This window comes from Elephantulus edwardii, unplaced genomic scaffold (genome assembly GCF_000299155.1).
Source record: "Elephantulus edwardii isolate Elephantulus edwardi_28Jun2011 unplaced genomic scaffold, EleEdw1.0 scaffold00024, whole genome shotgun sequence".
Classification (NCBI taxonomy): domain Eukaryota; kingdom Metazoa; phylum Chordata; class Mammalia; order Macroscelidea; family Macroscelididae; genus Elephantulus; species Elephantulus edwardii.
This window is the reverse complement of record NW_006399774.1, coordinates 2,859,588-2,877,393: the sequence shown is the minus strand read 5'-3', so window position 1 is coordinate 2,877,393 and position 17,806 is coordinate 2,859,588. Positions and strand designations below refer to the sequence as shown.

At 37.3% G+C, this 17,806-nt stretch overlaps 1 protein-coding gene and 1 pseudogene across 1 annotated transcript in view; one reads left to right on the top strand and one right to left on the bottom strand.

Annotated features, from left to right (window-relative positions):
- The window catches only part of ESR1 (estrogen receptor 1), a 492,952-nt gene that overhangs the window by 261,397 nt on the left and 213,749 nt on the right, over positions 1 to 17,806 (bottom strand). Inside the window, exon 4 of the mRNA XM_006882742.1 lies at positions 9,822 to 10,157. Within this exon, the coding sequence (XP_006882804.1) occupies positions 9,822 to 10,157 (336 nt within the window). The remainder of the gene's footprint in view (positions 1 to 9,821; positions 10,158 to 17,806) is intronic.
- LOC102876141 lies at positions 684 to 1,268 on the top strand (annotated as a pseudogene).

Sequence of the window (17,806 nt, the reverse complement as noted above, 5' to 3'; positions counted from 1 at the left end):
CTTCCCAGAGCACCGTCCAAGGACTGATGAGACTGCCAGCTTTTAGGTTTCCGTCAATAACTGTCAGACAATAAAGAGTCCAGGAGGAGAAAGTCATCCAAATACTCATTAACTAGAACCAGAACACGAATTGCAAGTATCAAATTGCATTTGAAGCATATAAAAGAATAGCGAATTTGAGAAAGGCTTAATTGTTAATGAAGTGAGAGTTTGGTGATGTGATTCATCTTTCTGGGGGGAAAAATCAGATATGCTCCATTAACTTTGAAGCTACACTCAAGCACTCAATAACACAATTGGGAGTGATGAAGACATGAAACCTTTAACAACTTTCACCACCAGATCTTGTTCTTTTTTTTTTTTTTTTTTTTTTTTTTTTTTTTTTTTTTATTGGTGATCTTGTTCTTTTTTCCTGATTTTCAGTTAAATGATGATGCTTGTATTGACTAGTTTCACCATAGGTAGAATAACAGTGAATTAAGAGTTAATAATATAACTCTTCTAAGAGAAAACTTCCACTCATGGATCGATGGAATAAAATGCCCCTTGAAAAGGAACAAATTGAAAAGAAACAAGAGAAGTCAAGATGCTAACAAGATACTAGAAAGGAGACGTGTAAAATGGAATTTAAAATCTCCTGCTGCCTCTTCCCATAAACAGCTTCAAGTGAGTGACCTCCCAAAATGGTTTGCTACTTGCTTGAGCCAGAAAACCTCCCCCCAAAATCATGCAAATTAAGAGGTTCAAATATCAGCATCCATTTTTAGAACACCTGGGAAACTTCCCAGGCCATCAAGGGGATGCATATCCAGAAAAACCACAAAACATCTGAAAGGTGTCACTGCACAAAAGCATCCTGTGACATTCTGACTTTACCGTGGTGGAATTAGTAGTAGGTGTGCCCAGGCCGAACAGTGGGACTGGACACAGGGTCAGTGGCCCAAAAAGAGTGCTGCGGTTTTTGCTGCATGTGCTTAAAAATGCAGACTAATGTCGAACTTAATGGATTAGAAGTTGATTTTCTGGTCATCACTCTCTCACACACACACACACACACACACACACACACACGGGAACAAAGTTCCCAAGATGCATCACTGTACTATAGAGCTCATAGTCAGGTCAACCCCTACGTGAGCTGCCCCTGGCATGGTGAGACGATCCTTACTGAAAAGGAACTGATGGTTCCTAAACTAGAAAAGAAAGTTGCACAGAAAGAAAAGATAAAAAATGTATGGCTTTGGAGAAAACAATTCAGCAATAAATAAAATTCAGATAACATTAAAAAATAGTATTAGATACATAGAGTTTAGACTTCTTGTTGCTGCTGTTGCTTTTAAGTTATAGAAGAAAAATGTAATGACTTGATGTCATATATTGTTGCTGTTGTTAGTTGTGATTGACTTGACTCCAGCTCATGGAAAAATAGCATAAATTACATTTTAGAATTTGTATAAAGTCAGCCCAAGGAGCTAAGATTTTTGTACTCATCCCAGTCTTGGTATAAGTGGCTCAGGTGTGTGTCTGTGTGTGTGTCTGTGTGTATGTCTGTGTGTGTGTTTGTGTGTGTGGGTTGCAGGACAAGGCTTAAACTACCAGCTAACGTGCAGGACAAGTAGCTCCAGAATCCAAGGGTGAGCATCTGAAAGTTACTGTTGTTAGTGTTAGGCATCATTGAATCCATGACAATTCACAGTGATCCCAGGGACAATGGATCTGAACTGTCCCCTCCCTTGTGCTAACCTCCTTCTCCCTGATAAACTGGAGCCGCTTGTCAAGAGGCTTCTGATGCCTTTGATTGTTAGTTTGATAGACATCACCTCTAGCCAGGTCTAACATAAGCACTCTTCAGAGTGGAACGTGACAATATCACAGTCACATGATGCATTGTACCCTACTTTCACGTCTTGATTGTGAGTAAAATCAAAAAACATGTCCCAGGTACAAAGATAAGGGGGGAAAAAATTAAGTTATAATCACCAACATTTGAGACATTTGGCAATATTCTGTAAGTTAAAAAGATAATTCTAAAAGTTGTCAAATAATTCAAAATATTGATTATATTTATTCAAAGTCTGCCTTCAAACTGACGTTAATTCGAAATTTTTTTATTATATCGACAAACTCTTTTGTTGTTGCAAACAGGTGCTGTCAAGCACGACTCATAGCAACTCTAGGAACCCTGAACCCTGCCCTATTCTGTGCCATCCTCATCGTCTCCGACTCGCTAGAGCCCATTACTGAAGTTACCTCGTCAGTCTGTCTCATTGGGGGTCTTCCTCTCCTTCGCTGACCCTTCCATATTTCCAAGCATGAAGTATCTTCCCAAGGAATATCTTTGTCTAGCTACATGTCCCAGAGTGAAAGATGAAGGACATCTCAAATGTTTTATGTATGATCTTGTATCATATAGCTAATTACATGAGCGCAAAATTAGATAGTGAAAAAGGAGGACATAAGGATTAATACGTTCAAATTGTGATACTGACTGTTGTTGGTTTTAGGTGCTACTGAGATGACTACAACTCATAGCAGGCCTATAAACCACTGGTCTGAACTCTGTCCTAACCTTTGTCATCCTCACAACCTTTGACACCCTCAAGTCCATTGCTGCAGTGACTGTGTCAATCCATTTGGCTGAAGGTCTTCCTCTCCAACTCTATCATTCCATCTTTCCAAGCATGATGTCCCTGTCCAAGGAATTGCCTCTCCCAGCATTATGCCCAAAGTATGTAAGATGAAGCTTTATTATCCTTGCTTTCAAGAAACAATCTGGATGCACCTTTTCCAAAACCTATCTATTTGGTCTTTTGGCAGTCCATGGGATATTCAGTACTTTTTTACATCACAGTTTAGAAGCATCAATTCTTTTTTTGGTCATCTTTATTCATTGTCTAAATCTCAGATGCATAGCAAGTGACTGAAAAGACTATGACCCAAATCAGATGCACCTTAGTCCGAAAACTGGTCTCATTGTTCCTCAATAATTTAGAGATCTCTCTGACTGCAAACTTCCTCGGTGCAACATGGTCTCCTGATCTCCTGACTGATGGTATTAAGGATGTTGACTTAAATCTAAGTAATATGAAATCATTGACAGTTTCAATCTTTTCTCCATCTATGACATGGTCTAGAGGTGGGGAATTTTGTTTTCTTGAAATTGAGATACAATCCATATTGAAAGCTGTAGTTTTTAACCTTCTATAGGAGGTGGTTCAAGTTCTCCTCACCTTCAGCAAACAACATTGTGTCATCTGCATAATAAAGGATACTAATGAGTCTTCCTCCAATCCTGATGTCACATTCTTCTTCAAAGAGTTTAGCTTCCTGAATAATTTGCTCAGCACACAGATTAAATTGGTATGGAGAAAGAACACCACCCTTATGCACACCTTTCTTAACTTTAAACCATGTAATAATGTTCCCTTGCTCTGTATGCATAACAACCTCTTAGTCTAGGTATTGGTTTCACATGAACCCAATTAAGTGTTCTAGGGTTCCCATTCTTTTCAATGTTAGCCATAAATTGTTATGAGCTATAAGGTCAAATGCTTTTGCATAGTCAATAAAGCACAAATAGACATTCTTTTGAGATTCTTTGCTTTCTGCCAGAATCCATCTGACATGAGCAGTGATATAACTGGTGCCACAGGCTTTTCTAAATTCAGCTTGAACTTTTGGCAGTTCTCTCTGTGCTGTTCTAGACATTTTTTAATACTTTTCAGCAGTATTTTGCACAAGCAAAATAGTAATTATATTGATAGTATATATGATATTGATAGTAATTATATTGTTCGATAATTTCCACATTTTCTTGGGTCACCTTTCTTGGGACTAGGAACACATATGGATGATTCTGTTAGGGAATACTAAATAAAAAAAATAGAAAAAAAAGAACAAATAAATCATAGGAAAAACATAATAGAATGCTCCTTAAAAATCAAAGATTGCAAGACTTCAACTCATTTACTTTAGACAAATCATCAGAAAAAAAAGTAATCACTAGGAAAAAAAGATTATGTCTGAGAGAGGACCAATAATAATGAAGGAAATTTACAATGAGATGGACTAACAAAATTATGCAGATGACACAATCTTGCTTGATGAATGTGAGGAGGACTTGGAGCACTTGCTATAGAAGATCAAAGAATGTAGCCATCACCATGGACTGCATTTTAATTTCAAGAAAAGAAAGAAAAATTCTCACCACTGGACCAATAGGCAACATCATGATAGATGAATAAATCATTGAAATGGTCAACAACTTCTTCTCACTTGGATCCACAATCAACATCCTTTATACCAGAAATCAGGAGATTAGACCATGTATTGCACTGGGAAAGTCTGCAGTCAGGGACCTCTCTAAATTATTGAGGAGCAATGACATCAATTTGAGGACTAAGGTGCACCTGATTCAGGTTATGGTCTTTTCAGTCACTTGCTATACATCTGAGATCTAAACAATGAAGAAATAAAACAACAATAAAAAAAAAAGAAAGAAAATGAGAGAATTGATGCCTTTGATCTGTGGTGATAGAGAAGAGTGCTGAATATCCCATGGACTGCCTAAAAAAAATAAACTGATATGTTTCGGAGATGGTACAATCAGAGTGCTTCTTGGAAGCAAGAATGACAAAGCTTCATCTCACGTACTTTGAACATGTTGCTAGGAGAAGGTATTCCTCAGAGAAGGACATCGTGCTTGGAAAAGAGGAGGGTCCAAGATAAAGAAGGGAAAGATAAGAAAGATAAGAAGACCTTCCACCAGATTGTTAAAGTTACTAGTGCAATGGGCTAACGCGTCTCAGAGATTGTGAGAATGGCACAAGACAGGACAGAATTCAGAATTGTTCATAAGGTCACTATGTGTTGTGCTCAACTTGATGGTACCTACAACAACAACACTGTAACAACGGATTCAAACAACAGCTATCTTGAGGATGATATATGGTCAAGTAGCAAGTGGCTATGTCACACCTACTGCCAAGATGAATTGGAGCCAACCTGAAGGTAACAAAGAAAATCATTAAAACTGGCATTCTTGATACTCTTCCTACGAATGGTATTTCGTATCCCTGCTCTTTCTAAATCCTGAATACTGTTATTATTTACCTATTACAACATAAACTCAACATTGCTTGTGTTAGATTTTCATTGTAAGCTTTTTTCTTTTTTTTAATAGCAGATGAAATTTGGCTATATAAAAGGTTTTCAAGATGAGGCTTTTGTCAACTTTCCTGAAAAGCTTGCAAATTATCTTCATAGTTTTTCCATAAGACATTTCTATTTCCTCATTTGTAATCTTTTTTTTTAAATCAAAGGCTATTTTTATTTCATATTTTTTGGAGTAAATAAGCTTTTGATCTGTAACAGCTGTAATCTAGTTGTATACACAGCTTTTTCATTTTTGCATTTATAATTCTTGTTTAAAAAATCGTCAAGTAAGAAGATATAATTTTGGCCTGAGGATTCTGGGATATTAAAGTCTTTAAAATTAACATAAGCAAATTATAGAATGGCTTTATTACACATCTCATTACCATAAAATTTGTTTAGTTCTGGGTCCAACAATGAGAATAGTTAAGCATGGGAACAATATTTCCCTTCTCTTTATTATTTAATTCTCCCCTCCCTAATATAAAGTTTACTGCAATAAATTCTGTACATACTGGTCATATAATTGCATTTAACTCCTGCTAATTCAAATGTTCTGCAAATTCATATAAGTATAAAATATGATTAGAATCTCACGGTGAGTAAAAATTATATTCACATATATGACTTCAGCTGTTCTCTGGAATTAACTCAGGGAAGACTTCACAGGGAAAAATACAACTTCACAGCAATCAAGTATTGACTCTCATGGATAAGGCCATGAGTTCTTTTGCTTTGTTTCTTTCCCCACGGTACTCAAAAGGCAACATACATATAAAGGCAAAACTCAAATTGTTAGCCACATTACCCTTGCACTCCAGTGTGGCTTGTCCTGGATCTATATAGACGAGAATATAATATAAAGGTATTAAAATAATCTATACATATAAAATAAAATAAAAATAATATATAAAATAAAATATGAAGGTGTACAACATAATAAGTCCCAAAGACAACCAAGAAAGTTTTGGTTTTGCATTGGATTCCAAGAAGTACAAAATCCCCTATTCATTCCCATGCTTCATAAAATCGGGTCTCTCCTATGTAAATAAGTACTATCAAGTGCAGCTCAAGACAATGTCAGCTCCTTATGAAATGACTGACCTGAGTTCATAAACAAAAAAAATGCCGTAGTGTCCAAGACAAGCTTTCATTTGACTTGGAACATACTAGAAAGCCGTTAAAGAACAGGACTAAACTCCACACTCAAGTAATTGAAAAATATACCGTGCTTTTTAGGTAATTCATTTTATCAATGAAAACAAATAAAAATACATAAACTTGTAAGGAAGACTAAAATAAGAACTGATGCTGTAGATGATAATATAGAATATACTATGGGCTACCAAAAACAAAACAAAACAAACAAAAAACCAAACCAAACACCAAATAAATCTATCTGGAAAATTGCAGTCCAAATGATCTTTAGAGGTAAAGATGGCTAGTAATTTCACCTCAAATAGTTAAAAATGTCATTAGAAAGAAACACTCCTTGGAAAAGGACATCAGTCTTGGTAAAGTGGAAGGTCGCCAAGAAAGGAGAAAAACCTTCAACAAAATGGACAGGCACTATGGCTGCAAGACTGGGCCCACTCCTAAAAGCAATTGGGAAGACGGCACAGGGCCAGACAATGTGTCCATTGTACACCGGAACTGACTCAAGAGAAACTAATAACAACAATGGCAAGTCCAACACAAAAGTTCAACTCCATAATGCCTTGGTTTATCTACATTATCGTTTCGTTTTAGATCATCACTCAAAAGTGAGAGTGTAAGGTGCCATTCTGGAGAAAAGTCTGTTAGAGAAAATTCTCTATGATTAACCTGTTTGCAAACATAAATACTTAACCAAAAGAAAAATTTCGGCACATACGCTAAAATTGGAACAATACAGAGAAGATTAGCACATCCCCTGTAAAAATTTGTAAATCATTCTGTGATGTGTTGTATTGTTGGGTTTTTTTTAAGGCTCTTGTTTAAAGTCAACAAGACCTCAGTGGAAGGCCTTTGTATATAAAAGTTGGTTGTTATTATATTTTGGTGGGACATTCTTCTAAGTGGTACAGCATTCTTCTGTCAATTTGCTGTACTGAGGTAACCTGGCATTGATGTGATGCTGAACCTTGTGCCATTGGGGTGTCAAATGCCATATGGGTTACCCATGATGAACAGTGTTTGGTGGAGCTCTCAGTTAAAGACAGGTTTGGAAGGAATGGCATCCACTTCCTAAACAACATGCCTCTGGAAACTCTATGAACTTTGAGAAATGACGAAGGTTATAGAAAGGATTTAGATTGTTTGTTCATAGGGTCACTATGAGTCATCCATGACTCGATGACAATCAGTGACAACAACAAGTAGGAATGGCTAAGTTGAGTCATATAGGAAGTAATTTCCTAGTCTTGTTTCCAAAATAACTAGAGTTTTTCTTCCAGGACAACAAGAACAAGTCCATTTTTGCACAAGTAGCCATGCTGAGACACAGAACTGAAGTACCAAAGTCATTTCGGCCACTCTAGCTATCTTTTCTCCTGCTCTTGAGAGGACAAAGAATGTAATTTATATTTATTATTATAGTTCCTTTTCTTCTAAAATAAATGCTATTAAAAAAGAAACTAATAATGATCTCATCTGTAGAAAAAGCATTTCATATAGCAAAATTACTTAAAAATATATTTATTGAAAAAGTGGAATATACTAAAAATCTTTGTGAAATAGAGATCTTCTGAGTAGTTAAAATTTCTGACTCTGTGAATATATAGAATATTAAATCCATTTATTGTCCATTTCAAATCTGTTTGGTGAACAAAATGGGATAAAAAAGAACTAAGTTGTGTTAAGGATTTTCATTTCATGGAGAATTTTTATTTTTAAAAAGAATCATTTCCAAAAGAACTATGAGATATCATCTCACTCCAGTAACAAGAGCAAAGTTCGACAGAGAAGCAAACAATAAATGCTGGTGAGGTTGTGGAGAGATTGGAACTCTTATTCATTGCTTGTGGGAGTGTAAAATGGTGTAACCACTATGGAAGGTGGTATGATGCTTCCTCAAAAAGCTGGAGATAAAAATATCATTTGATTCAGCAATTTCACTACTAGGAATATACCCTAAAGAAATCAGAGCTGCCACTCAAACAGATATATGCACACCCATATCTCTTGCTGTGTTATTCATAGTAACAAAGAAATGAAAGTAGCTCAAGTGCCCATAAAAAATGAATGGATAGAAAAACTATGGTTTATTCACACCATGGACTACTACTACACAGCACTGGAAAACAGGGAATTCATAAAATATTACACAATGTGGGTGATGCTGGAGGATATTATGCCGAGTAAAAAATCTCAGTCACAAAAGGACTAATACTGTATAATGCCACTGTTAATAAACAGGAGTGACGGAGGGTTTGGGGTAACTAAGAAAAAGGGGAAAGGAATGAATACTGCATCAGAACAGATGAAGGAAATAACTGTTTAAAAGGAAGATACGATTAGGCATTATTTGTATGACAGCAGTCCAGAATAAGAGGAAATGATGTAACAATGAATGAATATTTTTTTTTAAAGTGAACTGGGGAGGGGGTAGGGAGGAAAATGTGCAGCAATGAATGAATGGAAAATCCAAATTTTCTGTAAACTTTCATTAAAATCACATTTAAAAAAAAGAAATAGGGAGAGGATGAAGGAAATGGGAAGGATCTGGCAGGGACCTGAAAAGATTCAGTAATAATGGGGAAGATTCAAAGGTGATTGATTTTATAAAGTATAATGCACCAGTAGCCAGGAAATGAAAAGACTTGTTGTCATGGGAAAGTCTGCTGTTAGGGACCTCTCCAAAGTACTGAAGAGCAATGGTGTCACTCTGGAGACTAAGGTGCATCTGATACAGGCCATGGTCTTTACAATCACTTGTTATGCCTCAGAGAGTTGGACAATGACTAAGGAGGATAGAAGGAGAATTGATGCCTTTAAGCTGTGGTGCTGGAGAAGAGCATTGAGAGTACCATAGACTGCTAGGAAAACAAACAGATTCATCCTGGAAAGGGTTAAACCGAGCGACTCCTTGGAGACAAGGATTCTGAGGCTCCGTCTAACATTCCTTGGACATGTTGTAAGGAGGGACTGGTCCTTGGAGAGGGACATCATGCTTGGTAGGGTGGAGGGACAGCACAGGAGGGGAAGGCCCTCTGTGAGGTGGATTGATTCAGTGACTGGGGTAATCGGGATGGGAATGTCAGAGACAGTGCGATTGGCACAGGACAGAGCAGAGCTTAGGGCTGTTGTACATAGGGTCACTATGAGTCGCAAGTGACTTGACAGCACATAACAACAACAACAACAATGCATGGAAACGATTGTACCAAATATAACACAATATAAATGAAGAATAGCGTAAAACACAATGTTTACTAACTTTGTTGGCAAACCAACATAAAATAAAAAAAATAAATTTAAGAACACCAAAACAAAAACACTTTAGCTCAAAAAAAAGAGTCATTTCCTGAAGTAGGACAATATGCTGTTACTGCAAAATTAACCAATTGCAGTGTTACCTTAAAGTTCATTTGATAGAAAGGTATTGCTTGCCATGAGTTGGATCTTGACGCCCTAATCAACTCCTGGAACATGTTTGACTCTCAAAAGGGACAGCTGAACGTTCTTACCTGGCACCCTCTTAGCCCAGTTGATCATGTGAACCAGCTCCCTGTCCGCCAGGTTGGTCAGCAAGCCCATCATAGACGCCTCACTCAAGGGTCGGGTAGGATCGTACTCGGAATAGATGATGGGAGGCTCTGCCTCCAACAAGGCACTGACCATCTGTTCGGCCGTCAAGGACAAGGCTGGACTGTTCTTCTTGCTGTGCTTAATCAAGAGGGGGCTTGGCCAAATGTTGGCAGTTCTCATGTCTCCAGAAGGTCCAGCTTCACTCCGGCCTTCCCCGTCTTCTCTCTGGCGTTTGTGTTTCAACATTCTCCCTCCTCTTCGGTCTTTCCGAATCCCTGAGGATACAGGGGCAACAAATGAATTTATTTTTTTTCTCATGTAATATTCATATGAGTACCATCTTCAATGCTAACATTCCTATGTTTCAATAAAACTGGTATTTGCAGTCATTTTTTGCTTTCATAGACATTGAGTTGCAAACAACTCGTAGTTGACCTATGCATAGGCTTTCTGAGGCTTTAAATTGCATGTTGTTGTTGTTGTTTATTGGACAGTCAGAACCGACACATATTTGACCCTCCAGCAGGTTTGCAGAGTCTGTCACACTGGAGGAGATTGCTCCTCCTTCCCACATGGAGCAGTTGATGGCCTTGAACTGCGAGCCTTTGGGACTGCAGTGCCGCTTCTTGCCACTAGGCTACCAGAGCTCCCTTAAATTGCACACTGTTGTTGTTATGTGCTGTCAAGTTGCTTGTGACTCATAGCGACCCTTTGTACAATAGCCCTGAAACCTGTTCTTTCCTGTGCCAACCTTATTGTCTCTGACACATCTACACTTAATATCCCAGTCACTGAATCAATCCATCTCATCAAGGGTCTTCCTCTTTTGTTATGTCCCTCCATGCTTCCCAGCATGACGTCCCTCTCCAAGGACTGGTCCCTCCTTGCAACATGCTCAAGGTATGTCAGATGAAGCCTCAGAATCCTTGCCTCCAAGGAGCAGCCTGGTTTCACCCTCTCAACAACAAACCTGTTTATTCTCCCAGAAGTCCATGGTATATTCAATACTCTTTTCTAGCACCAGAGCTCAAAAACATCAATTTTCTTTCTATCATTCATAGTCATTGTCCAGCTTTCTGATGCATAGCAAGTAATTACACAGAGTATGCCCTGTGTCAGGCACACCTTAGTCTCCAGACTGACATCGTTGCTCTTCAGTACTTTGGAGAGGTCTCTGACAGCTGACTTTCCTATGGAAGAGTTTATTTTGTTCTGGAGCTGCTGGTGGCTTTAAACTACCAAAAAGGTGAAACCTTTGATTTATTGGTGCAACTCCCTACACACCAGAGGCTCAGTTCTATATTTGAAGAAATGCCTTGGAACACAAGTGAACTGGTAAATATTTAACTACCTACATGCTAAGGGAAAATAAGAGACAGATTTGCCAGATTCAACGGTGTAAACATTCTTACCATGACATATTTCAATTCACTTACCAAGAGACTTCAAAACAAAACCCAGCCCTCACAAAAATCCTGATTTTTTTAACAATAGAATATAATTAGCTACTCTTGAAATATGGCTTAGCTTCAAAGATTTCTTCTGCTAAGAATAGTAGAACAGTAAATTTTCAAAAGTCACCTTTAAATACTTAGTAAATCTCTGAAATAGGCAGAAGAATGATTTGTCTCAAATACCACTAAACAAGAACTACCTTAATCCTTGGAGTTTCACCAATCTATATTCATGCAATAGAATGCAGGACACAAACAGTCCAAGTTTGGGATATAAAACAGTAACATACAACTAGAGAGAAGTTGGAGAGAGCTTAATACTTGTAAAATCATCAAGCAGTCAAGCAGGAGAGAGAAACTCAGCATTAGCAAATACTTTCTCTAATTTAGCCCCAAATGTACTATATTTTTAAAATTCCAAATTCCCTACAAAATGTATGAACTGAATAAGAATAGTCAACCATGTACATTATGTGGTGAACTCTAAGTGGAAGGATCGCAGCTCAGTGAGGAAGGTATCCTTTGCATCAATAAACAGTGACAATATTGCACAAATAATCTATAGCAGTTCAAAAACACTGAACTCAAGCTCAATGGAAGTAGGTAGCGAATGACTCAAGCTCTTTTTCTGTTTTAACCAAGGTTAAGTGAGAACTGAAGATCAGAGCCAATGATTATCAGTTGTACCACTAAGGAACAAACAGTCACTTCTTAATTAGCATGGTGGTACATAAGGGTAGCATGAATAATTGAAATCCAAAAATAAAATTAAAAACTCATTTTTTTTCTTCCTACCAAGACATTTCCCAGTATTATTTTTAAAGCAGCAACAGATTCTCTGAATTTTACTCAACCTTTTTTTTTTTGGTAAATTCTTTTTTTTAATTGGTCAAGGATGTGATATATTTTTGGAGTCTAAATGGTGAGGACAATTCAAAAAGTTAAAAAAAACAACAAAAACACAACAACAACAACAACAACAACAACAACAAAACAGCAACCCACCAAAAAACCTCCAAACCTTGGTCATATAAGTTGCAATATGCACATTTGAAGCAAAACAAGGTTAGGAATGGTAAAGGAGTATAACATCCAGATGAATGAGATTACATTTTGTCTGTGGCTAAATCTCAAAGAAATTTTCTCTATGCAATATCACTTCTTTTTTTTTTCCTCCATGCACTTTTTGTTTGTTTGTTTTGTTTTGTCTAAATTAGTGGAAGTCTAAATTCAGTGAAAGTGGGGAAAATCCCCTATTTGTTCAAAGGAGGTGAGGGAAAGGTTCACATTATAAATGAGTAAAATGTAATATAAATGAAGGATTGTATGGAATATCTTGTACATGCATGAAACAAAACATATTAACAATAAAATATTAATTAAAAAGTTGTTGTTTGTTAAGTGTCATCGAGTCAAGTATGACTCATAGCAACCCTATAAACAAAGGATATGAACCCTGTCCTGTAACTATCGTTTCTCTAATATTCATTGCATTTCCAAAGGCCTGTTGTTTAAGAAGTGGATGTCGAACCTGCTTCCCACCTTATCTCAGTCTGGGACCTCTATCAAATGCTCTCCTCCATAGGTAACCATTATGGCATTTGACACACCAGTGGCACAGCATTCAGGATCACAGCAACCCCAAGTTATCTCAGTACAGCAAACTGACGGACCAGTGCTATCCCATTTAGAACAATGCTTCTTCCCAAACACAATTAACACCAGGCCCGATATACAAAGAAAGTAGAGGGAGGGGAAAAAAATTTAGCCTAGCTCTTCTAAACATCAATTAGGCAACCTTTTGATAATCAAGTCTATTTGTAGCAAATAGTTCCTGTCCTTATAATAGCATGAAAACAAGACCAGTGGTTAGTCAATATACACAGTCAATTTCCAGAATCAATGAACAAAACAATCAACAGCATTGTCTTTTGTGAATGGTCATGGTCATGTACACACCCAGTGTAAGCTCCTACAGTGTATCACCAATAAGACGATAAATACTTAGTGTCTTTATGTACTCAACAGAATTTTAGGCTAACAATTATTCAATGGTGACATTGGGCAAAAACTCAGGCCACTAGTAGCATAAGAGGCCCTAGTAAATGAAACTTTTCCAGTCTACTAAGCCCAATAGCATTGTGATAAGTCCCCAATTAAATCTGATCCTTTTGAGTTAAGGCATCTGTAATAAGAGTTAAGGCATCTTTAATATGAGTTAAGGTATCTGTAATATACGCCTCACATTAATGAAGGATTTAGAGAAGCCCAGTATAGAAATTCTTAGTAGACCTCAATTTGCATCTGGGCAGTTCTAATGCACCCTGGGAGGTGTTAGCGTCAGGGAATGTACTAAACCATTAACACAGATATGAGGAAAGTGAGTGAAAAAGAGGGAGATGGTGAACTGTTTAAGGCAGAATTTCTAATGCTGTGTGGGATTTGGGAAGTAAATGGGAAGGCCACCAGGACTTAGGGAAGTTTAGGAGAAAGGCAGTGAATACAGCAACAATTACATGCTGACATGATCAAAAGATTTCTCTCCATGAGCCGAACGAGGGATTCTGAAAGATAGTTTCTAACCACCTAGAGCTTTATCCAACTATTTCTTTCTTCGTTTGAATACTTTGGCTTGACAAAAAAACAAACAAACAAAATACTCAACCAAAAAATCCCACAACCCACTAAAGTTAATATGCTATTTGAATATTCATTAATAAAGGCAGTTATTAATTTTTTCTAATGCAATTCTATAAATTTCCCTCCTGAATTTATCTTTTTCTTCTTAATACCCTAGGCCTCTGAAAAAAGCAACCAAAACTAATATAACTTCAATAAAGTTATTTTTCTAGTATTTTAAGACTATTTTCACATATTATTAAATATTTCAATCATTAGCATAATTCTTTGTCTTTTATTTCTTGATAACTCCATGTTATTCATAGAGCATTAAAAAGCCAAAGAAATATGCTTAAAATCTTTTTAATTCAACATAGTGAAGAAAACAGAATTATTGATTAGTTGAGAAGTAAATGAGGCTACAAGCTAATAAAACTTGTTCCAGAGACTCTCCTTCCTGAATCAAATCTTGTGTTCTTCCTTCAACTCCTTAAAATGAATCCTGTTGTCATTTGGTGCCGTCAAGCTGACTCAAGCTGGTGGGAACGCTATGCACACAAGAACAAAGCACTCGTCCTACACCATCCTCTCAACCAGTGCTGTGTTTGAGCCCGTTACTGTAACCACTGTGCCTATCTTCTGACTGAGAGTCTTTTGTTTCTCATTGACTCTCAATTTCACCAAGTACGATGTCCTGCTGGGAAGCAGCAGTGGCATCCACTTCCGAAATAACTTGCCTCCAGAAACCCTATGAACCTGGAGAAATGAAAAAAGTTATACAAGTGTTCAGGTCTTTCATTCATAAGGTCACTATGAGTCGTCTACAATTCAATGACACTTAACAACATCAACAACATATAGAGCTCAGTGGGCCTAGTGGACAGAAAGTGATGCTACCAAGCCAAATGTGGGTAATTTTAATCTGTGGGCCTTGGGCCTGGTTTTAATTGGTTTTGGTCCAACATTCTTCTAAGTGGTATAGCGCTGGTCTGTACAGAGGTGACTCACGGTTGTTGTGATGCTGAATGTGACACTGATGTGTCAAATATGATAATGGTTATCCAGGGTGGACAGTGTTTGGTGGAACTCCCTGATTAAAACAAGCTTGAAAGCAGAAGTGGCACTTCCGAAATGGCTTGTCTCCGGCAACTCTATGAACTTGGAGAATCAACAAAAGTTATACAAGTGTTCAGGTCTTTCATTCATAAGGTCACTATGAGTTGTCTACAACTCAACGGCACTTAACAACAACAACAGCAATGATGTCCTTTGCTCAGGATGGAACCTTCCTGATAACACACCCAAAGCATGTAAGACAAACACCATAGTTGCACTTAAAGAGCATTAAATTTCTATTCCTTTCAAGAAAGCTTTGTGTGTTCTTTCAGCAACAGTGTACTGTATATTTATTGATTTTTTTTTTTTTTTGCCAGTATCACTAATGGGAATCCTAGAACACTTGATTGTGCTTATGTGAAACCTATCCCGCGACCAGGAAGCAGTCCTTAGAACAGAGCAAGGAAACACTGCTTAGTTCAAAATCAGGAAAGGAGTGAGTCAGGTATGCTTCCTGTCTCTATACCATTTCAATCTGTATGCAGAACGTATTACTTGGAAGCAGGGCTTTATGAGGAGGAAATGCAGCATTAAGATTGGAGGAAGACTCATCAACAATCTACATATGCAAATGATAAATCCTTTCTTGCTGAAACTGAAGAACTGAAGTATTTGCTGCAGAAGGTCAAAGACTGTAGTCTTCAATATGGATTGAAGCTCAACATCAAGAAGACAAAGATTCTCTGATAGATGGAGAAAGAATTGAAGTTGTTAGCAATTACAGTTTGCTTGGCTCCACAATCAACATGCTTAACACTAGCAGTAGGGAAATCAAAAGACAAATTGCATTGGGAAAATCTGCTGTTAGGGACCTCTCCAGAGTGCTGAAACGCAGTATGTCAGTCTGAAGACTAAGGTGTACTTAATCCAGCCCATGGTCTTCACAATTACTTTCTATGCTTCAGAGAGCTGGACAATGACTAAGGATGAAAGAATAATTGACGCCTTCAAGATGTGATGCTGGAGAAAAGTCTTGAGCATACCATGGACTTCCAAGAAAACAAATAGGTCTGTCTTGGAGAGAGTGAAACCAAGTTTCTCTTTGAAGGCTAGGATTTTGAAGCTCCATCTCACATATTTTGGGCATGTGGCCAGGAGAGACCAATCCTTCGAGAGGATGTCATGGTCAGAAGGGTGGAGAGGAAGACCCTGGATGAGACAGATCGATACAGTGACTGGAGAAATGGAGGTTGGTGTGTCGGAATTAGTGAGACTGGCTCAGCACAGGGAAAAGATCAAAGTTGCTGTATAGGGTCACTATGGGTCACAGATGATCTAACAGCACATAGCAACAACAATATATCATGTTGGTTGTTTTTTATTTAAGCCTTTTGTTTAAAGTCACCAAGACCTTGTGGAGGATCATTGTATTTAAAAGTTGGTTGTTATATTTGGGAGGAATATTCTTCTAAGTGGCACAGCATTCTTCTGTCAATTTGCTGTACTGAGATAACTTGTTCAGCTGTGATGCTGAACCTTGTACCATTGGGGTGTCAAATGCCATAACAGTTACCCATGTTGGATAGTGTTTGGAAGAAGAAGGGGCATCCACCTCCTAAACAACACGCCTCTCTGATAAACAACAATAGTTATAGAAAGGTTTTAGGTCTTTTGATCATAGGGTAACTATGAGTCATGCTTGATTTGACAGCAATCAACAACAAAATCACAATTCAAAGGTATCAATTCTTGGACATCTATAAGCAAAGTATTTTTACTGTCTCCCACTTAACATGAAAAAAGTTGGTATAAACTCTCACACCTTAGGTCATATGAATGATAGCACAAGAATTTTAATCTAAGTCTATCTGATTTCAAAACTTGTATATCACAATTATTATGATCTCAAAACATCTGTATCATTTTGTTATCTATACAATTAATTTATATCAATATAGATGATTATTATTATTATTATTATTATTATCAGCCCTGTGTCAATCAGCTCTTGGTAGTGATTCTGTGTAGTCCTTCCATCTTCTTTTGATGCTTTCTGGGTCATTCAAAATATTGCCCATAGCATCTTTCAATACTGAGACTTGAAGTTTAAATTTGTTTTTCAGTTCTCTCAGCTTGAGAAATGCAGAGCAAGTTCCTCACTTTTTATTCTCTCAATTTCAGCTCTCTCTATATTTCATTATAGTCATTTTCTTTGTCCTCTCAAGTTGTCCTTTGAAATCTTCTGTTCAGCTCTTTTACTTCAGCAAATCTTCACTTTGTTATGGCTTCTCAACACTCTAGTGCAATGTTCAGAGTTTCCTTTGACACCCATTTCAGTTTTCTCATTCTCTTCTGTCTTTGTAATGACCTTTTGCTCTCCTCATGAATGATATCCTTGATATCATCCTACAACTCATGCAGTCTTAGATCATTGGTGCTCAGTGCCTTAAGCCTATTCCTAAGATGACCTTGAAATTCAGATGGAATAGAATCAAGATCTTATCTTGGTTCTAGTGGACTTATTTTCATTTTCTTTGGCCTTAATTTAAACTTGTAGATGAGTAATTGATGGTCTAACCCACAGTCGGCCCCTGGCCTAGTTTTGACTGCAGATATTGAGCTTCTCCAGTGATTTCTTCCACAGATGTTGTCAATCTGATTCCTATGCAGCCCACACAGAGTTACACCATGTGTAAAGTCATCATTTGTATTTTTTTTAAAAAGGTATTTACAATGAAGAAGTCATTGAAAAGACAAAATTCAATCATTCTATTTCCAACATCATTTTTATTAAT